Genomic DNA, 25749 nt, shown 5'->3' with positions numbered 1-25749 from the left:
AGGTTCAAAATGAGTTTCTTGTAGACAGCAAATGGATGGGTCATGTCTTTTTATCCAATCTGCAACCCTGTGGCGCTTTATGGGAGCCTTTAGGCCATTTGCATTGAGACTGAATACTGAGAGATATGATTTTAATGTTGCCATGTTGCCAGTAAAGTCTTTGTTTCTATCGATTGTGACTTTCTGTTCTGTATCACTCTTGGGGCCTTTTTACCTTTATAGAACCCCCCTTAATATATCCTGTAGGGCTGGTTTCGTGGTTACAAAATTGGTCAATGACTGGCGATTCTGGAAGGTCTTTATTTCTCCATCAATTCTGAATGACAACCTTGCTGGATAAAGGATCCTTGGCTGCATGTTTTTCTCTGAAAGAGCTTTAAAAATGGCTCCCCAACCCTTTCTCTCATTCCAGGTCTGTGTAGACAGGTCTGACGTAATCCTGATACCTTTGCCTTGGTACGTGAGAAATTTCTTTGCCCTGGCCACTTTCAGTACTGTATCCTTGGATCTAATATTTGCGAAATGCACTATGACGTGTCGTGGTGTAGGTCTGTCATGGTTGAGCTTGGGAGGGGTCCTCTCTGCCTCTTGGACACGAATTTTTGTTTCCCTTGCTAGATTAGGGAAGTTTTCAGCTACAATTTGTTCAAATATCTCTTCTAGACCTCTGTTTTTCTCCACCCCCTCGGGGATGCTGATGATTCTGACATTGGAACGTTTCATTGAGTCAGTAATCTCCCGTAACCTACATTCTTGAGATTGGATTTTTTTTGAGCCCAGTTTCTATTTTAGCTTTCTCTTGTACTAACCCATCCTCCAATTTGCTGATACGTTCTTCTGCCTCATTCACCCTGGCCGTCAGACCCTCTAGTTTTGACTGCATTTGGCTCATAGAATTTTTAATTTCTGCCAGATTTGTTCTCATTTCCACCCTTAGAGATTCTATATTCTCAGTAACATTTTCGTTAATACTTTTTTCAAGTCTACACATCATCTTGACCATTGTTACTCTGAATTCCATTTCTGATAATTTGGTTACATCCATATCCGTTAGTTCTGTGGCAGAGGCCACAGACTCATTGTCTTTTCTTTGCTCGGGGGGATTTCTCCTTCTCGTAATTCTGATGAGGAGAGGGTGCGGGGTTTTCCAGAGCCCAAATTATTGACTGGGACCCAGGTCGTGTGCCCTTGTTTTATAGGAATCTTAGGGATGTGGGCTTCTTGATTTTTCAGCCTGCCTTCTGGGGGAGGGGCCTGCCGCGCCGATACTCAGGCAACCCTGTTTGGGTAGAGTCTCCGTGTCCCCTGCGAGGGGGGATGGGGATGGGCACACTGTGAGCTGGTATTTCCAGGCTTTTGTTCTCTGGCGGCTTTCCCTGGTGGCTTGCTGTGCCTCTTCTGAGAGTCAGAGCAGCAGTGGCCGAATCTCAGCCTCTGTCTCAGAACAGAGGGATCGCGGACCGTTCTCCACTGATGTTCTGGCCACTTTAACTCTGTTACTGTTGGTGCTGCTGAACCCTGCAATGTCCCGGGATGTGCGCCCCACACCCGGCGTCCCAGCGCTCACTTCCAGGGCTGGCGCGTCTCTGTCCTTTGTGTTTCTAACGCTGCCAGCCGCCAGCCGCCCCCACGCGCTCCCGGAGCTCCCGGTCTCAGTCTGGTTCCAGTGAGCGCACCGGAGCTCCGTTTCAGTGTGGTTGCGCGCATTCCCTGGCTCATGGTCTCAGTCTGCTCTCTCGAGGGTGCCGGTCCGCGAGTCTGCCCGCTCCCCTGTGCAGGTGGCTACCGCTTCCCGGCGCCCGAACGCGGCGGCTCCCTCCCCCTTCCGTTTATCTTCCTATATCTGTGCACGGTTTCACGGCTCCCCGCTTCGTACCTCAATACTCAGTGCTGGAGATGTTCATTTGTAGAGATCCAGGTGTATCTTCCTGCGTCTCAGGCTGATTCCGTGAATGTCCAAGCTGGTCTGGTACCTATCCACCTCGACTCAGGGGACCGGCTGAAAAAGGGGTCCCGTACTCCTCTGCCATCTTAATTCTGGCTGCTCTGATTTTGTTTCATTCATTTGGTGTTTTTCACTATAATACAATCTTTGTTTTATATGTTAGGTTTAACTAGGATAAACATCCTCCCTCCTTTTTACAGTTATTTCATAGCTTTGCATGTGTTTGCATGTATTCAAGTTGGATAGAATGAAATTGCACATGTAAACGGGGGACAATCCACCATTTCTAGTCTATTGTTTTATTTCTAATCTCATTTTGAACTCTCTTGATTTTCATTTTTCTGATGTTCCTTCAAGTAAGGAATACCCTTTGGAGAGTTCTCCGCCAGTCAAAGTCCACAAGCAGCGTGTCCTCGCACACGGGCCAGCTGCTGCAAGCTGCATCCAGTACTCAGGTACGCTGCGCCCAGGGCTGCCCTTCACCGCATTTCCAAGGGTCTTTTACCTGCCCCTGTTTTGTCATAAATAGAGCTTCAAAAATCTCGGTTGCATGAAGTTTTGTAGCACTGTTCGAGTCCGGATTAAAATCAAAGCTCACGTCGCCTTTGAGCGTACTGGCATTAGGGCATCCGCGCTCACGCTGGTTGCTGCTACAGATGGGAGCTCCTGGATTGGGAATTAGAAGCTCACCCAGCTCTGTGCTTTGCATGTGTGACCCTCTCCTCTGTAGCATTGGAGGGAGCCGCGAGGGGGTCGGGCTGGTTCGCGGAGGTGGAGGAGACCGCTCAGGGCGGATGACTTCAGTGTCCTGTGTGGTCGCCATCCCTCCTGGGAGGAGACTTTCCTACAGGGCCCTGCGCGTTTTGGGTTTGTGGTGGCCACATCGCTCTCGAGCGTGTTGAAATGCCTCTGCCAGACTCTTTGCTGGGTCTTCAGCACTTTTCCTAAGTGAGTTTGGAGGAGTCGGGAGCAGCTCCCGTCCACGTGGCTCTGCGATCTGAGCTCTTTCTGCAGGAGCACACGTTGTTTCTGGTTTCTAGACTTACCCGGAGGGGAGAAGATATGTTTGTCCTCAGTCCCGGTGGCTAGAAGGCCATCCCTCAGCATTTTGAGGGCATTCCTGCAGTTTTCATTACTTCCAACTATGCTAAGTTCCCTTCGTTTATCATGTAAGTTTAGTCAAAACATGTTTGAGTGATTTTGGGAAATGAGATACATACGATCATCAGTAAAGTACCTTTGTGGTGTGAGATAGTCTTGCTTATTTATGATCATGATTGTATGATGTGATTAGAAATAAAGTAGGAGCCTTGAGTTGGAAAATCATGGGGATCTGTAACTTAGTTCTGCCCTGTGTTAGGGGTAGGTTTAATTATTCCTGTGTAGCTGATCAGTATGTGTCTTTAAAATCTGTTGATGGGAGGCAGGATGCCCTGGGGCTTAGGGTTCTCTGGGTTCAGAACCCCGTGCTGACTCTGACCAGCCCTATGGCTCCTAACTCCCGGGTCCTCTCTAAAGAACGTCCTGGGGGTTGCCACCTGGTGGACCCTCACAGTGCGGTGCTTAGCCGTTGAGCAAGTGCTGTTTGTTGTAGGTTCCCTCACTACCTGACGAAACGAATGTCAGGTTAACTCAGATTCTGTATTTACCTGCTGCAAGTGCGGCTCCTGTGAGCCGTGATCTTATACGGATCTCTCTTACCGTGTTTAAGCAGGAGACGGACAGTGGCTGCAAGTGCGGCTCCTGTGAGCCGTGGTCTTATATGGATCTCTCTTACCGTGTTTAAGCAGGAGACGGACAGTGGCTGCAAGTGCGGCTCCTGTGAGCCGTGGTCTTATACGGATCTCTCTTACCGTGTTTAAGCAGGAGACGGACAGTGGCTGCAAGTGCGGCTCCTGTGAGCCGTGGTCTTATACGGATCTCTCTTACTGTGTTTAAGCAGGAGACGGACAGTGGCTCGCCTGTGGCTTTGCTAACCACTTGTCACTGGTCTTCCGCGCTGATCTCACTGGGACACCTGCTGTGTTTTCAGGTATGCCGTGTGTTAATTTTAGTACTATGAATTTATGGGTGGTTCTCCTTTGGTTCTGGGTATCAGTTGCTATTCTCCTCAAGATCAGACTGGACTGGAACTAAGGCTTGCATGGAGGTTTAGCGAACTAGATTAGCCCCGCTAAACTGGGCAGAGGGGGTGGAGCCAGGGAGCGCCCCACGGTCAGGGAACCAAGCTTTTACAAAGTTCCAGGGGAGGGGCAAAGTCAGATCTTACAGACGTGACTAAAGCGCATTTGGAAAATTAGGAGGGTTTATACACAGACATTTTTATAAAGGTAAGGAGGTGAGGATGTTTCTCGGGTGAGTAGATTTGAGGTGAGGGCAGCAGTGTTGGAAGTCTTGCTGTTTTAGCTTCCTGACAGATTCCTAGTCCTGGAGCCCTGAGCTACCCCCACTCTCAGTCAGGCTCCTGGGCCCGCTCGCTGCAAGACTCACACTTGGTAGATATTTTAGCAACAACAAAAACACAAAAAACCCCAGAAATGCTGCCAGTCCAGGTGTTTCTGTGAAGTAGGGGAGAGGCGCCTGGCGGAGGGCGTGAGGCGTGGTGGGTGGAGGGGTGCAGGAGCATGCCCCGCAGTGTTCTCCCAGACTCGGCCACCTCCAGGGGCTACAGCGGGTCTCCTGACAGGATGGCGGCGGGGGGGGGGGGGGCCCTCTGGGGGCAGCTTCCTGGCCCGCAGCCCACCTTGTCCCCTATGCTCTGTGGCTCCTCCTGGCTCAAAACCTTGGTTCTGAATGCTCTTGTTAAGGCACCTTGCGTGTGCCCGGGACTCCATGTGGGTGTGTTTCTATCGCTCAACAGTGGATAGAAATGGCAATTATGTTGGATGTGGATGTTTCTCTGTTTTATTGAAGGAATAGGGCTTGTGGCTGAATTCAGATAATGCAGGAGATGTTCAAACTCACCTTTTAAAAAAGTGCCCTGTTTGTCTTTTGGAGAAAAGAGTCGTTCTTACCCACCCCACTTGTTCTAGAACACCATTCCGCCGTGTACCGCTGGGTTACTAGTCATATGGTTCAACTTTGAAAATACGATTGCTTTCTCCACACTTCACGCAAAAAGCAGGAAAATGGGCGCTTTAATTTTCATTGCAATCTAGGGCAAATGAGACCAGTATCATCTGGATGTTTCATTGTGGTTACAATTAGATGCTAAGTTAGAATTCCCTCCTGGAGAACTCAGGACTGGGTCCCAGGAGAGCACAGCCGGCTGTGTGTCCCAGCTTGAAAACCAGTGGTCATGATCGCGTTTAATTTAGTAAGGGCCTTTGAATGTGGAACGCTTCCCGTCACACCTGGTTGCCCAGCCCAAGCATTGTGGGGACGCTGCTTCCATCCCTCAGTTAGTGAGTGCTGGGCACAGAACAGAAGCTCAAGGACACGGGTGGATGGATCTGAGCACATCACGGGAGGATGCGCCCAAGGCTGAGGGGTGTAACAGTGGAATTCTGGGGCCAGCCACTTCATAAGATTAAATTTGATTAAGATTTTATTAAATATTATGGAGTTGCATAAAAACCAATTCTGAAAAAAGGGTGGACTTGCTCTCAGAATGTCTTGCTTCCTGGTGTTAAGTTCTCCCCGTCTGCTTGATCTCGGCCACGCTACTGCCACCCTGTGTTCCTTCTCTGTGGCATGGGGGTCACACACCTCAGGCAAGGCCCTGGCCCCAGGGAAGGAGAGGACTCAGAAATGTCTTGTGTTCCTGCTCCTTCTGTTCCTGGGGTTCATCACCCCAGTGTGCACACCACAGGGGCATCTGCCATCCAAGGTGGGAGGCCCTCAGTGTGGTTCCGTGAGAAGGCAGTGTGTGCAGCATGGGGCTGACCTGAGGGGAGGAAGGAGGAGCCCAGCCGAGGTCCCTGCTAGGCACGCTGTCCAGCTGGAACTGGGGTCCCTGCACCAGGCCTCGAGATCACAGCTGCTTGTGTGCAGGGTGGAGCTCAGAGGAGAAGGTCGTGTAGGGTTGTCATTCGGAGTCAGAGAGGTCTGTCCCTGGCCTCCCAGCTGATGCACTGGGATGCCTTGTGATGCCTGGGGACCAGCAGAGTGACGCCCCTTTACAGTTTCTACGATGGGAGCACTTCTTCTTTGGTAACTCAGTTGATCTTGTCTGGGCTTCCAGGCTGGAATACTAGTTAGCAGGGAGGGACGGAAGGACAGAGGAGGGTGTTCTCACTCTGCAGTGGATTATCACTTAATTGGGAAGAATTACACCCAGTTAAACGGTGGTGACTTCAGAGTACGTGTCCCTGACTCGTGGGTGAGGTGGTGGCAGTCTCAGCTCCCCTCTGCGATGTCGAGGAAGGGAGCCACTGGGCTGGGAATCCAGGTGCGTCTGCAGGTCCCAGAGCCGGAGCAGGCAGAGCTGCCTACATTTCATGCCCTCACCCTGAGCCTGCGGCCGGGTCCACAGACTTGGGACGCTAGCGTGTGGTTGTGGCTATCAGACACACTGACCTTCAGTGAAACATCACGGGCGCCGTACCCGGTGACAATTACACGCATTGTGTCCCCCAGCCTTGCTGCTCCCCGCAAAGCAGCAATGGTGCGGGCCTGCAGCCTGGTGTGATGGGGCCTTTGTCCTCCTGGTAAAACTCCCAGAAACTACACCAGAGGGCAGCAGAGCTATTTCAGGAAATCCAGCTCTGGTTGTCTTGGGTCGCGCTACAGAACGGCAGTGCGCACTCTATAAATCCCTCCTGCGTTTCCATCTCTTCCTCATTGGTTCTCTGGCTGGTATGCAGCTCCCTGTGTCCTCTGCCGTGGTCCGGCCGCAGCAAGAATATCCTTCCGGGGGTGCTGGCTTCCGTGCATGTTCAGTCACAGAGTGCTTGAGCTGGAGGCTGGCAAGCTCCCGGATGCGCTGCTGAGTCCATGGGTCCTCTCTCCGCTGTCCTGGCCAGACGCGGACCTGCAAAGCCCACAGAGAAAGGGGCTTTGCTGTGGCGCTGGGGTCACCAGGCCTGTCCCACGTGCCCCGTGTAGCACAGTACCATCCAGACTTCCCAGTTGTGCCGTGGCCGTGGGCACTCGCACCCTAGCCTGCCCTCTCTCTGTCCCTCTCCACTCCATAAAGCCCACGGTTTTCTTTTTTCTTTTCTTTTTAAAGATTTTATTTACTTATTTGACAGAGAGAGAGAAAGCGAGAGAGGGAACACAAGCAGGGGCAGAGGGAGAGGGAGAAGCAGGCTTCTCACTGAGCAGGGAGCCCGATGTGGGGCTCCATTCCAGAATGCTGGGATCATGACCTGAGCCGAAGGCAGACGCTTAAGGACTGAGCCACCCAGGCGCCCCAAGCCCACAGTTTTCATTTCCGCAACGGCCAGCCTGTCTCTGCCTTTCCTTGGGCTCCTCTGCTTCTCAGAGCAGCAGCGTCAGGACCCTTTTACGATTGCCTCCTGGGGTGCTGACCTTTCTAAGCGCCTCTGATGGAGGCAGGATGCAGAGGTCGGCCTGTGTCAGAGACAGCAGGTGCCCAGTGGGAAGGAGTGGGGCTGGCAGGTGGGCTGGCCCGGTGCTAGTGCATCTGGTTCCTGCAGAGGCATGCGTCTGTTCTCTGGGGCCCCGTGCTGCCAGCCACTTCCTCAGGGCCGCGTGGACTGCTGGGCAGCGTGGAGCTGTGGCAGATGCGGGACAGGGAACCCGCTCGCAAGGACCCGCTGTCCCAATGACCATGTGTGTGGTTGGAGTAGTCTGTGGACTGTATTGGGTGCCCAGCCCGGCGCCTGGCAGGTCAGGCCCCAGCCTACCTCAGTGCACGCGCCCTTGCATAGAAGGAGTGGGTGCAGCACCTGACCCCTGGGCCCGCTCCCTGTGAACTTAGTGATCCGACATCCTGATCGCTAGACATGAGGAGGGGTCACATCAGAAGGCAGGGTTTCGCTGTCTGCCAAGTCAGGGCCAGTAGTGGCGGGCACAGAGGTCAAGGGGTCATAACAGCCCAAAGGACAGACCGCAGTTGGCGGTAGAGCTTCTCTTCAGGTGTTTCGATGAGAAGTGAGAAGCAAGTAACCAGTATGTTCTTGATCCCGTGATAGGGGTTGAATGTTACTTCTCATCTCATTCCTGTACACTCCTGTCTGCTGGGGAGGCTCTCGTGGGGCACATTCATCAGCCCTGCTGCTGGCGAGGTGGCCTGTGTGCAGCGGTCCCGGACACTGAGCACGGCCGCTGCGCAGGGCCCAGACGCCGACGGCCCTAACGGTAACAGACCACATGTGGCTGCACTCAGCACGCCCTTCTGACCTGTCCCTTCAGTGCTAAGGGAATAACACTTCTTGAAGACGCGTTATTGTGACGCCCACAGACTTCTGTACTTCTTATAATGCTACATTTTATGAGTTTCTACAGTTTATGTTCCTTACGTGCACCCATGTTCCTTACGTGCATGTCCCGTACATTTTGAAATAGCCTTTAAATGAGCACGGTTCACCTGCTCGGGCTTCGGTTTCCCTGGCGCCACCGTAGCTTGGCAGCGCTGCCGGCCCAGCGATCTGCTGCTGGAGGAGCTGCGTCCTGCTGGACGGGAGGCCTAGGGCCCCTCTGCTTCTGTCTCCCGCCAGGTCACGACGGGGCAGTGAGCACCGTGTGCTGGAGCCATGACGGCCGGCGGCTGCTATCTGCTTCCCAGGACGGGACGCTGCGGCTGTGGTCGCTCCGCAGGGCGGAACTCGTGTTGTGTGTGGTAATGGGCGACCCCAGTCGGTTACGGGCAGGGTTTCCCTGACCAGCCCTGTGGCCCCCAGACTGGCAGACTCACAGAGGCACGCAGCACCTTCTTGGGCCCCGGGCTTTTACCCTCACCGGGAGCGTGGGAAACGGGGTGAACCAGAGTTGCCTCAGTGCACCCACCATGGTCGATGACTCAGCATTTTCGTGTGTGTGTGTGTGTGTGTGTGTGTGTGTGTGTGTGTTGTGTGTGTGTGTGCGCGCGTGCACACACACACACGTGTCACGTGCATAGAGGCGTGACAGCCTCGCACACACACGGGCATGTGTGCAGTTGTGTGCAGGCACAGTTACCTGTGAGCGTTTCCACATGCTTATAAGAGACCATTTGGACACAACGGGAGAGGCGAGAAGGGGAGATGGTGATGATGTCACAGCTGAGACGGGGGAAAGGGAGGTGACAATAGGGCTGCGCCCCCACGAGTCAGATCAGGATCTGGCGAACTGCAGATTGTCAAAGCTGTGGTTAGCACTTATCTCCTGTGGTCTTACTGTGAAAGGGGGACTGAATCCTCGGAAGACTGGCCAGGAAGGGACGTGTGCAGACCAGGGACTCCAGGACGAGGTGTTTGGAAGCAGCTTCATGGGGACGGGTCTGTTTTAGGGTCGTTGACACTGTCGTCTCCCACACGTGACTCTGTGGGTTCGAAACACACACCTGAGAGCAGATGTCTCAGAACTGGGTTCCACGGTTAGAATTTTGTTGTTAATAAAATCCTTGCTATTTAATATGCTCACTGCCAAGTTTCAATTTTGTTTTATTTTAAAGTTTTTAAATGGCCAGGATTCAAAATACTCATTACAGAAAAATTTTAATCATGCGACATCTTTCAGAAATAGTCGGGAAGAAGAAACAAAATGGTGAACCGGTCCTAAGGAAGTGTGTCTGCGTTTAGAGTGGACGTGTGGGTTGGTAGGCGTCTCCGTGTGGCTCCTGTCAGCCTCTGCTACGTTGGCCGTGATGACTGATTTGCATTGCAGGGCAGAGACGTGTTTTCCAAGCCCGTTGGGTCTGCGCAGTTCTATTACATAGACACTTTCATACTGCTGTCTTCCGGCCCCGAGCTCCAGCTCCTCACGTACCACGTGGACACTTGCAAGGATGAGATCCAGAGGTGCGTGGTCTGCCCTTCCGTTCCCTGTCTCTGCACGGTCGGGGGAGCCCTGTTTCTTACTGGGTTGTCCGTAAATAGAGTGTTTACATTTAAACATGTCACCTCACCGCAAGCTGCTGGCGAGAGCCGAGGGATGGGCTTCTCCCTCCTCAGAGCTGGTCTGTGGTGCGGCGCGGGGCCCTTGGCGCAACGAGAGGCTCCGGGGCTTCTGCAGGTGGAGCTCTTGCCTTGGTTCAGCAGCGTATCTGATTGATGTTACGTGGGACGATTCCTGCTGTGCTTGTAGTGAAGTTAAAACACGAACCACTTCATACACACACACACACACACGTACACGTACTAAACATACAGACTGATCACCTGTTCACACCTCCCTGTGCAAATACTAACATTTGTTTTGTTTTCAAATATCGTAAAGAAACAAAACATTACAGGGATAATTAATGGCCTGCCTTCCCAGGCCAGTTCCCACCCCTCGTTCCTCTGCTTTTTCTCCTTACCACGGTAAGTGTAGCTACCATCTGTCACCACACAGAGTTACCCAGTACTATTCACTATAGTCCTGTGCTGCACTCCCATCCCCGGACCCGTATTTCCTAATCCCCTTCCCCTCTTCCACCCATGCCCCCCACCTGCCACCAGTTTATTCTCTGTGTGCATGAATCTGTTTCTGTTTCGTTGTTCTTTTGTTTTTTAGATTCCACATATAAGTGAGATCACAGGGTGTCTGTTTTTCTCTGACTTCTTTCACTTAGCATACTACTCTCCAGGTTCATCCTCGTTGCACGTGGCAAGGTCTCATCCTCTCTGATGGCTGAGTACTGTTCCATTGTACATATGTACATCTCATCTTCTTCATCCGTTCGTCTGTCCGTGGGCACCTGGCTGCTTCCAATCTTAGCTGTTGTAACTGTCCTCTTGTTGAGATTGGTGTGTTTGCTTCCCATCCATGCTTTTATATTTGCTAATGCAACACATCTTTCATAATAATCAGAATTGTGTTTCTGAGATTTAGCCATGCTTGTGAACGTGACTTCAGTCTGTTTGCAGCCTTGCTATGAAATTTTATACAACAGAAATGTGCCATGGCTTCCTCACCCATCCTCTTGTTGCCAGAGAGCTGGCTTTTCCCGACTCGCTCTTGTTCTCTAACCAGTGGTCTGCTGGATTTCCTTGTGCACATGTGGACATGGGACCATGGCAGGTGATTTCAGACTCGTCTGCTCTGTGCTGGCAGCGAGACAGTGAGGGCAGGTTTTGTCTTTCTCTGGAGGCTGGCTGTCCTTCTGTCCTCTCTGCAGGGGATGCCGTCTTCTTTCCTGTAACTAAGTACCTGACTACGGTGCGTCATGTCAGCCTGGAGTTGAGCCATCTGGAGGGTTAAGGCTCACAGACTTGAGGTCTGTGTGCTGGTTCTGTTCTGCTGCTTTTCACTTTATGATTTCAAGGTGGATGCTGGAGCTCCAGGCATCACATTCATGTTCTTACAGCAGCATGAAGGGGTAGACCCCTGGGAGCATGCAGGCCTTTGGGGCTGGGACCTGTCTTAGGAACGTAAGGGCAGGAATTGTCAGAGTGTATAAACTGGGCGGATTGCTGCGAGACTTCCCTCACCCATCAGATGTGTGGAGTCACCCTCACATCGGCGTGTCTGTGCTCTTACTGTGGGGCGTGTGAGTTTGAACAGGTCTGAGCTCAGGGTCTGTCTTGTGAGTCATTGTGGCTTCTGTTTCATCCCCAGCCCCTTGTGCCCATTGGGAGACCTGTGGGCAAGTTTTCAGCTTAGTAGGCTGATGGGGTAGCTTTCTCATTGTGAAGGAGGAACACACATGGCAGGTACCCCTGGCTCCCAGCAAGAAGATTGGCTTACTCTTAGGTCAGCCGCTTGGCCAAGAAACGTGCACTGAGGCCGGGATGGATTTGGCTCAGGTGTGATGTATCCGTGGGGTCACAGAGGCTCCTGAGCGGGATGCAGGTGCCGTGGCCGGACAGACAGCAGAGAGTGCCCTGGGCTCCTTGTAGCATTACCGCTGTAGCTTCCTGGCCCCTGGTCTGCCGTGGGCGCTCATGCCCATGAGGCCGCGGCGTGGCATCGTGTGCCTGCTGCATCTTACCAGCCAGCTTCCCACTGGCCTGAGTTTGGAGCCAGGTATTAGGACCTGAATGGTTACTGGTTGTTGCAAGCCAGGCATTTTTAATGTCTTCACATTTTTGATAATACAGTTCCCTGGAAAGAAGTACTGTGTTTGCAGACTATTTGCTTCTGGTCCAGCAGACAAAGCTGGGGCGTGGAGATGGCCTTCACACCTGATTCCTTCCATGCTGGCCTCGCATGCGCTTACATGCCCCTTTGCGAATGGTCCAACCCTTCAGCGGGTGGTCGTGTGCGGCCCAGGCGGCCTCACCTCCTCTGTCTGGGGAGATGACCCACGGAGGTTGCTTGAGAAAGGCCCTTCCCCAGGCCTGCTGCTTTCTTGGGCTGCAGCTGCTTTCCCCACTGGAACGCCAGAGTCAGCTGGGGGTCGTGACTCTTGGAAACTGGCAAGGCTTCAAATGATGGGACGCCAAACCTCCCCCGGGCCACAGGCATGAGTGTCTCTCAGCAAAGCTGTCTGTTCCTTGGGCAGGGCTCTGGCCGGCCCGCTCAGTGCACCTCGGCCCTTCTCGTGGAGCAGATCCTCTCCCTCTGAGCCAAATTTGGCATGAGGCCCGCTATGCCTCATGAATACCTGTGCCTTAAACGGGGACTGTCCCTTCCCCATTCCCACCTCACCTCCACATCCTGTGATTTTAGCTGTGTCTGTTCTCCCTTGGCTTGCGTGATCTTTCTGACGTGTCTGTCCTGGTCTGAGCTGTTTCCGTGGCTCTCCCATGACACGGCTGCTTTCTGCCCCATTAACCACCTGCTGTTTGATCCCGCGCAGTTTTTCAGCAGGAATGCACAGTAATTTGTGGGATCTTTGTGTTGTCACTGAGCTTCCCTTCAAAACTCTCCTGTGACTCCGCTCCATTTGTCCCTCCAGTCTGTGTGGCTGACCTCCACATCTCCATTCCCCCCAGGACCTGCTGTCTGAGTCATCCCTCTGGATGCCCGTCTCTGTGCCTATCCTGCATATGTGGCCCCAGGCCCCCACGCAGCATTCACCCACCCGTGGAAGGTATAGGCTGATGGCCTGTTCATCCCCCCTCTCAGCTGCCCAGCAGGCTCAGACATGGAGCCCTCCCGGCGCTCTGCCCCAGCCCCCACCTGCTCCTGCCCCGCTGGGCCATCCCTAGAGAGTTCCCCTGGCCCTGTGTGGGCCAGGATCACATTGTAAGATTGCTGGCAGGTTCCCTTCCTTTACAAAATTATTGTTAGGGATTCTTGAGGTCGTATGTTTATTAAACCAATACTAACTGCTTATGTTACCCTTTAGAAAGTATTAACAACATATGTGTAAATGGAAATACAGATAGTTTATAACTGGTTGGATGTCTTCTTAAGTATACATAATTATTTTAGAATTAGGAGAAAAATTTGCTTTCTCATAGACAGGAATGAATTATTTGGGGCTTTATATGATATTTTTTCATGAAGTTTTCCTATAGGAAAAGTTAGTTTCCTAAAGGAATATTAAGGTAGCTGACGTATTCCTTTGATGTTATAAAATGTAATTGTGATATGAAAACTTTTTTCATAGTCAGCTTTTTAACAGTAGAATGCTTAGTTGTGGGAGGGAAACAGAAAGATCGATTATCTTTATTTTTCTTTCAGATACAAACAGAAGAGCAGGTGCAAACGTGTCTTCAGACTTGCTACGACTGGTATAACAGAGATTACCAGTTTATCAGCCGTAAACGACTTCTATTCCTGTATCCTTGCCCCTGCTCTTGGTTTTCACATCCTGAGCCTCACCCCCTGGCAAGAGCGTCTGCTGAGGGCCCAGGCTGCAGGTGCACTGCTGAGCACGGGACTCAGGGAGCTCACGTCTTCTGCATTAATTACACGTGCAGTGATTCCATCTCCGTGGTGAAGAGAGTGCCAGAGGAAAACTAGATGTGGACGTAGCAGAGCATATGACATACAGCAGGGTGATCTGGTATTTCTGTCTGTAGTTTATTGTATAATACGTAGTAATTTAGTACTTTTTAAAAATGAACTGCTACACTTGCGATGGGCATCCTTCCATTAACGAAAGTTTGCCCCAGCTCTGTGGGGGCTGGCAGACGTTACAGCAGTAATGTTGAATCTGAAATTGAGGCTAAAAGTTTATTTTTTGACTTTTTTTGGCTAGCATCATCCCTTTTAATTAAAAAGCATTGGTTTTGATTTATTTAGAAGAAAAGCTCTGATCTTCAGGAATTCATTTTATAAAATTTTAAGTTATTCAGAGGTCTAAGTTATGTTCTTTTGAAGAATTTTATAGTTGACATTTCAGAAGGACTGATAGAAGGTGTCAGAGGCTCTAGTGTGTTTTAATTACAAATGTGGTGTTTTTATGCTAGAACCTTTGCTACACACATGACACAACACCTAGCAGAATTGTGTCCTTGTGAGTATTCTGGCCTCGAATAGTGGTTTCTGTGTATTTCAGTGTAAGCACTGGGTTTATTATCGAATCTAGTGGTCCTTCTACCATATATACTATCCATGACAGTGCTCTGAGCCGCACCTTGGAGGCGGAGTAGTTCTGGTGGTCACTAACTGCCACTCCCGTCCCCAGTGTAGGAGTTAGTGGCGCTCAGTCGACAGTATGCCATGCTGGGAGTGGTGGGCTCTCGTGTGGCCGACTCGGGTGGCCCTGTCCACGTTCATGGTTGTATTGCTAATTTTACCATCAGACCTGTCTTCTGAGCTCAGTACCCATAGATTCAGCTGCCGTTCCATCTCTTGATTTGGGCATTTCCTGGAGCCCTCAAACCTCATTTCACTGAAGTTAGACCTCTGGGCTTCCCACCTTGAGACGGGTACCACCTGGGTCTGCCCTAGTCCACGGCCCAGCAGCTCCTGCCAGACGCCCAGCACCAGAAGGGGGGGAGCAGGGCTGTGATCACAGCTTCTGTGGAGCCTCAGATGGTAATGCCCATCATCCCCAGTGTGTCTCCTTGGTGTCCCAAAAGTACTAACAGAATACACGGGACGGCTCACTCCCGGTGGCGGGTTGTTGAGAGGAGTTCCCTAACTGAGTGGCACAGATCTCGTGCTCGCGGCCGGCCGGAACAGGACTCTGGAGGTTTTTGACCTCAATGCAGGTCGCAGCGCAGCCGCGATCTTGGAAGCCCATTCACGGCCTGTCCACCAAATCTGCCAGAATAAAGTGAGTGAGCTGTTGACAGCACTTATCATTTGTAAAATTGTATGTTTAAAGTGTTTGACTCGTACAGATGTCTGATGCAAGTTTAACAGTTTGCTACCGAATTCATTGCTAATTTTTGGTCATCATTAAATTTTGTAAGCCTCGATGTTTGACCTTAGAAGATAGTTTAATGCCATATGGAATGTTAATTTTTGTACTTTCCTCTTTGATTATTTTGTGGGCCTATTTTTCAGCCTTACTCGTAATGCATTCACACTTAAAACTTGATGAAGGGTTTGGGTGTTTCAGGCTCTGAAGGACTGAGCGAGTCATGTAGACCCTGCTGGAATGTGAGGTACCTTCAGGAATCGGTAGTTTCTCTTTGTAAGATGTTCCTATCTGTCTTGACAGAGTAGTAGTTTAAAACTACCCACAGCTAGGGTTACAGACTCGAGATTAGAGGAGGTGCTGTTTTGATGAATTCATTGTCTCATAGTTTAGTTTAAAAGACACTTTGCAGACCAAAAGCCATTTAAGATTTGTGAACAAAACTTGTTTTTAGGACTGCAACTACAATTTGGATTTTTGATATATTTGCAATGACTTTAATTTATAAATAGTCTTCTGAAATCTGCATTATGATCTCAAGGGTATCATTGTTCTTTTTTTAGAAGGAGGGACAGGCAGAGGGAGAGAAAAATCCTAAGTAGGCTCCACCCCCACCATTACCACCATCATCACCGTCATTACCACCATGACTGTTTCAGCTGCTGAAATTGGAAATACAAAATATAGTTTTGGAGTTTTAAATGCTTTTTATTTATAAAAAAATAAAATCCCAGTTTTAAAATAATGGTAAAGATAATTCTTTTAAACTAAACCAATTTTCTCATATTTTCAAAAGAAGTTATTTCATTTTGAAAATTGATGTGATGCTATTTTGTCTGACATCTTGGGGTTTTCTTGTTTCCATTCCTCTGTTCCGATTTCGTGGTAGAAGACTTTTAAACCTTTTGCATTCATTACTTTTCTCTGTGGCAGGGATTAAATAAGATTTACCTGTGCAGGTAAATCTCTTAACATATCCTCAGTTCATTTAATAACAACTATTCTTCCTATTTTTTTAAAATATGAATTTATGAAGGTTAGTAGGCATTGCCTTAGAAAACTCTCACTTCTCAAATGCACCGAATTCCACACGATCCCTTTGTTCCTGTGAGTGTTAAGGACAAATGTGCAAGAATTTGCTACTTGCAGTAGAAGATCAGAAGCCGAATTAAGAAGCTGCTTTCAAAGAAATTGTATACAGAATGTGGGAGGTGTGGGCATGGGTCATATTTACACAAAGCTGACTGTGGCGAGTGCTGTCACGTGAGATGACAGAGTGTGACGGCCGTGATGAGGATGTTTATTGTCTCCTGGGAAGATTGGAGAAGGCTATATTTGACTGGGACTCTACCTTGTCGCGTATTGTCAGATAGAACTTGATTTTAGGAGAATTTTGAAGTATGTAAAAATAGGTTGCCTTAGCCCACGCAGTTAGTGAGTTTGGGCTAATAGGCAGGTGGTTCTCTGTGTTCCGTGTGTCCTCACAGCCTGACTCCCTCACGTAAACCCATGGTATGAATGCCACGAGTGCACCCAGCACTGCCTGGTCAGCAGCTTCCTGGGCAGTCTGTCCATCCATTCTCCTGCCCCAGCTGCCATCTGCTGCCACCCCAATCCGCTGTCTCCACAAAGCTGTTCCTCAACCCAGTCATACTCCCACTGCTAAATACAAGTGAACATCTCACTGTCTTCCTTGAAATTCCTCGAGGTTCCCAGCAACTCTTGAGATAGAGTCAGACTTGGCCTGCAGGCCCTTGCTGCTCTCCTGTCTCATCCCTGTGTGGACGTATGTGTTGGCATGGACTCTGGTCTCAGGCAGGGTTTGTGAGGGAACCTGGGTTGCTGGGCCCAGTACCATAGGTGACTTCTGTGGGATGCATTGAGATCTGGTGATGGTTAGCTCCTGGGGGGCTCTCTCCAGGACAGGAGGAGGCAAACCCCCAATGTTGCCCTGTCACGCTCTTACCGGTGCACACACCATACTCACGTGTGCCGAGTGCTCCCCTGCCGGACACGACGTGCTGAGCATGCGTGAACTCCGTGCTCAGAGAGCCCTAGTGCATAGACGTGGAAGATGAGGCACGCCACGGCAGTTCCCTGAGCCGCGTCCGCAGCGAGTGTGCCCTCAGTCGGCCGTTGGGCCGCCGAGCTCCGGGTCCAAACACAGTGCGGAGCTGTGGTCTGGGGGCCGCCGTGCTGGCATCTCGTGTGCAGGCTCGGGGCTTCCCCAAACCTGATAAGAAGCCTGCTTAGCAGACTTGTGGCCCTGGCACTCCACGTCTTTAGCGGTCCACCACGGCGGGGTCTCAGGGGATGGCTGGGACTGAACATCCTGGCGCCTGCCCCTGGGTCCTCACCACTCTTGTGGCCTGGACTGGGTCAGGACATGCAGGCGCACACACATACACACGTGTTTATGGCTGTGTGCACACATGCATGTGGAGGTGTGTGGGCATGTGTGTTTCCATGTGTGTGCACATGCGTGTGTGCATCTGTATTAAGCTAGGAACGAGTTCATGTCAACATCTCTCAGTGAGTCTGCACCTGGCGCTGTGGTGAGCACGGGGATACCCGCGTGCAGGAGAGAGCAGGGTCCTCACACTTGATGGATTGGTATCCTTCTGCAGAGACAAGTGGGTTCACACGACGTCACGTGCCCTGTGCCGCGGCTCCTCTGGGGGGCCCTCTCTGCGGAGGTGAGGTGGGCCTAGGTCCATGAGGTACGGGAGGGAGCCAGGTGTGCATGGGGAGAGCAGAGTGCAGGCTCATGTGGTGAAGCCCACGGTGGGGGTTCACTGCAGAGCGCCTGGCTGGGCTTATAGGCTCTGGGCACCATCTGGGCTTTGTTCCAGGTGCAGGGCGGCCATCATGAAGGCTGAGCAGGAAGGTGAGTGACCGCACCGATGCTTGCGTGGCTGTGCGTGAGTGCAGTGCACAGACATGGCCGTAATGAGATTGCACCTCGTGACTCTGGCTGGAAGGGCTTGTGCTTGCGCTCTGTCTTCTACCCTGTGGGTAGGTCGCTGGTGCTCTGCAAACACGTTGTGCTTTATGAGCTCCCTGCAGTGGAGTGAGAGGCTGGAGAGGGAAGAAGGGATCCTGAGCACGTCCCCGGCCAGGGAGGGCCTCGGGAGCAGTGGCACCAGCCAGGGAGGGCCTCGGGAGCACAGCACCAGCCTCTGCGGTCCCGCTTCGCTTGCATGGATTCCTGGCTTCACGGCTGGTGGTGGTCCATAGCTGCTGTCCTAGTGCACGCCTTGCTCCTTCAGCGGCAAACAGCTTCGCGTAATGGTGCCGTAGACTGAGCTCCCTGTGCTCAGATGCCTGCCATGGTTCCGTACCCTGCCTGGGCCTGGCTCTGTGGCTGATGTGGGAGAGGCTGGGGCTACAGTAGTCCCGGTGGGCGGTGGGCAGGGGCTTTATGATGTTGCCTGTTTTCAGGGTGCAGTGTCAGGCTGGAGCAGCGTCCCCTTCCTGTTGGACATGTGGATCTCTGGGACAGCATCTCTGCATTTAGGGAGCCCTAACAGACTCCTAGGAGACTTCGGTCCAGATGCGCTAGTGTAGACTGTGGGGTTAGCAGCAGCCGGTGCAAAACCACGGCCTTCCTGCCGCCTCGGGTGACACAGTGACCACACAGAGACAAGCGGTCTTAGGTCCCTCTCATAAAACCTCTCGTCGTTACCAGTTTTCGTGCATTTGCTTTAGGAAACTGCTTAAAATTTCTTCTCCATTAACTAGAAGCTTATGTAATGAGCAAGCAGTAGCCCGATCTACCTCAAATTGGTGCGGTCTTCCAGTGATGACTGCGATGTTTTGGGATCATTGTGGTGTGCTCTTGGTTGAGAGGTGTTGTATTAGGAAAAACAGTCTTGAGGTTTTTACTGGGAAAATAACTGGTTTTACTTCCTGAAAATACACTTCGGAATGGTATCTGATGGGAGGGAAGGGAAGGAGTGTAAGGTTACAGACACTTATACTGTGTTCTAATAGTTTGTTTTTCTAAACTTCTTTTAAATTTTTGTTCAGTTACACAACATACATCAAAGTGTTCAGACTAACCGCAGCCATATGGGAGCTGCTACCCAGGAACGCTCATGGAACACAAATCCTAACTGGTCCAAAGGTCGTATTTCCAGTAGAACATAAAACAGATCATTCCGAATTTCTCTTGAGCTCAGGACAAGCATAGCCATATCCGTCACACTCGAGTAATGCTCTTTTGCAAGCATCCCGGTGCGTGGTCTGAAAACCACCTCTCCTGAGAATTGCCCCACGGTCGTTGTTGGAGAAGCAGACTGTTTAATTTTATCACGTTCACAACAGTACCACATCAAAAAGTGAATGCTGTATTTTCCTGTTTTTAAATTGTGTTATATCATTAAATGGTTTATTTTTACAATGCAAATACATAAATCTTTTATGATTTATTGGTCTCTTTTAAAATCATATCTCTAGTTTTTTCTTTATATATAATAAAAACTTGACTGTTACTTTTTTTCTATGCCTGAATAAGATACATGCATTTTTGTGATGTGAATACATAATGCTGTGTACAGCTCATTTGAATTGAAAAATTAAATATATAAAGGTTTAAATAGTTTTCTAGTGAAAACATTTTATCGCACAGAAAACTTTAGATTTTCAGCAAGAATGGTCAGTAAAATCCTGGTATGATTGCCTTAAAATATATTACTTTATTATCTTTAGATCTTGTTTTTTTTTTTTTTTTTTTTTTTTTTAAAGAAATGAAATGCTTGTGGGGACAGACACAATTCTGGTCTGTATCTTTCTTTCTCATCCTTCTTTGATGACCACAACTGAATTTGTGGTCCCAAGTACGCATCAAAATACATTCTGTATTGTGTGGTGTGCTTTCCTTTTACATAATGGCAGCAAACTGTACATATCTCTGTGCTACCTGGTTTTTATTCTACACCGTAGGTATGAATTTAATCCATCTTTATGCATTTACAATGGATGCATTTAAGCCTATAAATTTCCCCCTGAATGCTGCTTTACTTGCACTTTACCAGTTTAGCACGTGGCTATTTTAATTATTTAGCAGTAAATATTTTCTAACTCCCGTTATGACCTTTTTAAACCTAGACTTTATTTAGATGTGTGCTTTTAGATTTCTACATGTATGACCTTGTTTTTGGTAAACGTTTTGTTACTGATTTCTGATTTTATGGCATTGTGTTCAGAGCACATGACCTATATGGCACTGATTCTCTTCTACCTGTTGAGATTTTTGTATTTATTGAGAAACTTGGTTCTCTGGTTGATTTTTATGGCTATTACATATGTGTGCATGAAAAGAATGTGTTCTCACCCACCGTTGGGTATGTGTTTGCATAGATGTCTATTGGCCCAGCCTTATTAATTGTATTCAAATTATTCAAGTTTCCTATTTTTTTGTACTCGATTGTTTTTATTAGAGAAATGTATTAACATTTCTCTCCATGATTGTAATCCTGTCAATTTCTTCTTATAATTCTATTAATTTTTTGCTCTATATAGTTACAGGCTGTGTTATTGGGTATATTTAAGTCGGATTTCATATATATATATATATATATATATATATATTTTTTTTAAGATTTTATTTATTTATTTGACAAATATAGAGACAGCCAGCGAGAGAGGGAACACAACCAGGGGGAGCAGGAGAGGAAGAAGCAGGCTCATAGCGGAGGAGCCTGATGTGGGGCTCGATCCCATAACGCTGGGATCACGCCCTGAGCCAAAGGCAGACGCTTAACCGCTGTGCCACCCGGGCGCCCCAGATTTCTTATATTTTTATGTGCAGCGTTCCTTTTATAATATTTATAAACTATTTTTAATGAGGTCTTATTTGCCTTCTGTCAATGTTTTCTGGTACTTATACAATCAATCCTGCGTTCTTTTATTTAGTATGTGCTCTTTTTCTCCCACCTTTCACATTCAGCCTTTAAAGATAATGTTTTGTTTTTCTTGAAATCCAACTAAGAATCTCTTTTTTTTTTTTTTAACTTGTTGAGTTCAGTCTGTTTGCACTTAATATGATTACTCACACATTTGGTCTTATTTTCTGCTTTCTCTTCTACATTAAAAAAAAAACTTCTGTACTTTCTGTTTATCATGAATTTTCTTGGCTTCTTCATTTCTTCCTCCTTAGCCTCCTTGGATTGACTGAAAACAGATTTTAATTCTCTTTTTATCCCAGTGAATGCTTTTGGTTTTTTACTGGTTAGCTTCAGGAAACTAGCAGTGTTGTAAGGTGTTCTAACTACGCCTTTTTTTTTTTTTTTTTAATAATGATTTTTTATTATATTATGTTAGTCACCATACAGTACATCCCCGGTTTTCGATGTAAGGCTCGATGATTCATTAGTTGTGTATAACACCCAGTGCACCATGCAATATGTGCCCTCCTTACTACCCATCACCCGTCTATCCCATTCCCCCACCCCCCTCCCCTCTGTAGCCCTCAGTTTGTTTCTCATAGTCCATAGTCTCTCATGCTTCATTCCCCCTTCTGATTACCCCCCCTTTCTTTATCCCTTTCTTCCCCTACTGATCATTCTAGTTCTTATGTTCCATAGATGAGAGAAATCATATGATAGTTGTCTTTCTCTGCTTGACTTATTTCACTTAGCATTATCTCCTCCAGTGCTGTCCATGTTGTAGCAAATGTTGAGAACTCGTTCTTTCTGATTGCTGAGTAATATTCCATTGTATATATGGACCACAACTTCTTAATCCAGTCATCTGTTGCAGGGCATCTCGGCTCCTTCCACGATTTAGCTATTGTGGACATTGCTGCTATGAACATTGGGGTGCATATGGCCCTTCTCTTCACTACGTCTGTATCTTTGGGGTAAACGCCCAGTAGTGCAATGGCTGGATCATAGGGTAGCTCAATTTTTAACTTTTTAAGGGACCTCCACACTGTTTTCCAGAGTGGCTGTACCAACTTGCATTCCCACCAACAATGTAGGAGGGATCCCCTTTCTCCACATCCTCTCCAACAATTGTTGTTTCTTGCCTTGTCTATTTTTGCCATTCTAACTGGCGTAAGGTGGTATCTCAGTGTGGTTTTGATTTGAATTTCTTTGATGGCTAATGATTTTGAACATTTTTTCATGTGTCTGTTAGCCATTTGTATGTCTTCATTGGAAAAGTGTCTGTTCATATCTTCTGCCCATTTTTTGATTTGCTTATTTGTTTCTCGTGTATTGAGTTTGAGAAGTTCTTTGTAGATCTTGGATACCCGTCCTTTATCTGTAGTGTCATTTGCAAATATATTCTCCCATTCCGTGGGCTGTGTCTTAGTTTTTCTGACTGTTTCCTTGGCTGTGCAGAAACTTTTAATCTTGATGAAGTCCCATAAATTCATTTTATCTTTTGTTTCTCTTGCCTTTGGGGAACTACGCCTTTCTGTTAAACTCTTAGACTCAGTGCCTTGCCCAGTGCCTGGTGTTTTGTGGACGGTCTCTGGGTGTTCGCGTTGTGTCTGTTGCATTGTCTGGACGTTGCGATTTACCAAGTTGGCTTGACCCCGTGCTCGCTTGTGGATGCCTCAGCTATGTTGGGATTAGGGGCTGGGGGGCCCTGAGTGGATTCCTCTGTGTCGTGTTTCTCACCTGAAATGGGTATAAAATAGTTTACGTCTCATAAGTGTGTTGAGAGGATGAAGTGCTCAGTGCCCAGAATGCTGTGGGCACAGGGAAGACTCTCTGTTTGCTGTTGATTTGTGTAAACCTTCGTTTCCTGTTTGTGGCTGAACAACAACCTCGAGGTATGTGCGCAGTAAGGGTCAGATACACTTCTTTACATTGTTCTTAATAATTTGGATATTCTTGGCATGGAAGGAAGATGGACATTGTTATGAGCCATAATTATTTAGTGTTTGGGTCCAAAAATGGTTCTGTACGTGGAGTGCAGTTGAGCCCCTTCTAGGAGCTATTTTAAGTCACTGCAGCCTTCCTTCTGACTGCAGCCCGAGGGGAAGTGATGATCGGATCAGGCATAGGTCCTCCAAGGGACCCCACCAGGGACACGCACGGGGCTCCACGCAAGCCCGTGCACAGACCCCTGCACGGGGGCCTTAGGGCTTGATAACCGGCAGATTCATAACCTCAAACCTCAAGTGCCCCATTCAGGGCATCTTTCAGATAATTTATTGAAGATATAAATTTAAATATAAATTCTGGTATATTAATCTTGTAGTCTTTTTTATCTTTTATCGTACTTTTCTAACTCTCGGTGGCATTTCATACATAGAAAACATACGCCAACACTTCCTAAGGTCAAAATGTACCGTTAGTAATTATTCATAAGGAAGTTTTTGGAGGCCAATTCTGAAATTGTTATAAATAAGAGAAATACTTTGTGTCAGTTTCTTTTTTTTTCTTTTGTTTGTTTGTTTATATATTATTTGTAGGAGTTCTATGTCGATCACTGTGTATAGGATGTGGTAGGAGATAAGCACTTATAAATATTAATAAATCATTAATTCTATACATTTGCAAAAAAAGACTTCTTAATCAAATTTGTATGTTCAAATTCAATAATTATTTGATTCAAAAAAATAAAAATGCAAAGACCCCAGACTCTGATTCTTAAGGTATTCCTTTCTTTATGCAGATTGTTGCTAAGTCCAGGGTTTTGTTTTTTTAATTTTAATGATTTTTTATTTATTTATAATGATTTATTATGTTAGTCACCATACAGTACATTCCTGGTTTCTGATGTAAGGCTCGATGATTCATTAGTTGCGTATAACACCCAGTGCACCATGCAATACGTGCCCTCCTTACTACCCATCACCAGCCTATCCCATTCCCCCACCCCCTCCCCTCTGAAGCCCGCAGTTTGTTTCTCAGAGTCCATAGTCTCTCGTGCTTCAGTGTCAGTTTCTTACTTCAGATTCACCGTTGTTAGATATCACCAGTGTAATGTTTATTAATTCAGCCTTTAAAGAACACATCTTGTTTCTTCCCCTTACAATTCTAGGGATCATCATTCACGACCCAACAGCACCAGGTTTATAACCTTTTTGCCACCACAGCCACCGGGGACAGCATAAAGCTGTGGGACTTGAGAACCCTGAGGTAAGGCCCGCCCTGGCCTGCAGGTCGCAGCCGGGGGCACACGGACGCGCTTCTGTGACAGCTCCTGAGGCATGTGGCCTTAGGGTCCGTAAACTCGGTTTGATCTCTTTGCTAAATACGACCAGGTTGTAGTGAACGGATTCATGCTGACCCATCTGAGAACCGGTCACACCAATTCGGAATGCTAACAGAAAGGGTGCTGGTCTTTCCTCTGCTGTGTGAGTGTCTTGTGACCCCTGAGGGTCAAAGATGCACAGGGAGGTGAGGAGATGCTCAAACTCTAGTCATGCAAACACGTAGATATGTGTACTCCTGTTCTCTAAAAAGATAGTTCTGCTATGGGGACTAATCACTAAATCGATAACGTATGTAACAAAGTGTCATCAACACTGGTGTGTGTGCACGCACAATACCGATTTGCAAGGGCAGAATGAGCTGTGTCTCTGCTCTCCTCTAATCGCTAAGCGAATACAGAAACCGCTCTCACGTGGGGAGGGTATGCTCCCCGAGGCCGTCTCCGGGTGTGGCTCTGTTTGGCATCGCGGAGCTCCCTGGAGCCCAGCCCTGTGCTGGTCAACACTTGCGAAGGCTTTCCCTGGGCGGCTCTGGCCATCCCCAGAGGTGTTGGAGATTTTCTGGGTGACACCAGCATCGGTTCTCTGACATCTGTAACAATAAGCAGGTTTTATGTAACACTTTGTAAGTAGTTGGTTGTGGCACTTGACCAGCCTTGAAAGAGTGTCACACCTCCCAAAAGTCTTTGAATCACTGATCCAAATAATTTATGATTTGAAAACGTTCGTTTTTATATTTTTTTAAAGATCTCCAGAGTAACCTGCCTGCCTTTAATAACTCACATGAGAGTGTGTTGTCTCAGTGCTGGTTTGTTAATTATTGTAAAGACAGGCTACAAGTCAGTGTCCTTTGCCCTAATTTGTGTTAAATTAAAAAATCATTTTTTTCTCTTGGTATTTATTTTTTTCCTATAGATGCGAGCGCTGTTTTGAAGGACATCCAAACCACGGATACCCATGTGGGATTGCCTTTAGCCCTTGCGGACGCTACGTGGCTTCTGGTGCAGAGGACAGACATGTAAGTACCGCTGTGGCGTGTTTTTTGGTCTTCAGCCGTGAGACTCTAGACTCATTCTTGTGGAAACTGTTTAATGTTGTTGCACATGAGGATAAAAATCTATTTTAAGAAGGTTGGCTACTGGCCAGGGTTTGAGACTTGCAAGTAGTAGTATTTTAATAAGAGTAATGTGTGAGTTATGAAAGGTCCTCATGTGTTAGTTTTGGTGAGGCAGGATTATTTTAAACCCCAGTCATATATCAGTTTATTTCTTTATTCATTTATCAATCATTGCACAAATTGCCTTCCATGGGAAAGGAATTGCTACGTGCTGCATTTTCTGTGAA

At 48.3% G+C, this 25749-nt stretch overlaps 1 protein-coding gene across 18 annotated transcripts in view; it reads left to right on the top strand.

Annotated features, from left to right (window-relative positions):
• WDR27 (WD repeat domain 27) overlaps nucleotides 1-25749 on the top strand; it is a 169085-nt gene that overhangs the window by 44952 nt on the left and 98384 nt on the right. For 16 of the 18 annotated variants that reach the window (XR_015726188.1, XM_087865709.1, XM_087865711.1 and 13 more), the window contains 8 exons: nucleotides 2303-2400; nucleotides 3885-3977; nucleotides 8569-8690; nucleotides 9716-9849; nucleotides 13604-13701; nucleotides 15025-15146; nucleotides 24234-24331; nucleotides 25321-25423. Coding sequence is in view for 17 of the 18 variants with exons in the window: in XM_087865709.1 (XP_087721835.1) it covers nucleotides 2303-2400; nucleotides 3885-3977; nucleotides 8569-8690; nucleotides 9716-9849; nucleotides 13604-13701; nucleotides 15025-15146; nucleotides 24234-24331; nucleotides 25321-25423 (868 nt within the window). In the remaining variant the exon portion in view is untranslated. Of the gene's footprint in view, nucleotides 1-2302; nucleotides 2401-3884; nucleotides 3978-8568; nucleotides 8691-9715; nucleotides 9850-12909; nucleotides 13008-13603; nucleotides 13702-15024; nucleotides 15147-24233; nucleotides 24332-25320; nucleotides 25424-25749 lie in introns of those variants that run through there. The other 2 variants (XM_087865708.1, XM_087865713.1) reach the window with 2 other exon arrangements.

This window comes from Ursus americanus, chromosome 11, assembly GCF_024610735.1.
Source record: "Ursus americanus isolate L20-20 chromosome 11, mUrsAme1.1.p, whole genome shotgun sequence".
Lineage (NCBI taxonomy): Eukaryota > Metazoa > Chordata > Mammalia > Carnivora > Ursidae > Ursus > Ursus americanus.
Note: the sequence above shows the minus strand (reverse complement) of the source record. Positions and strands in the feature narration are given on the sequence as shown.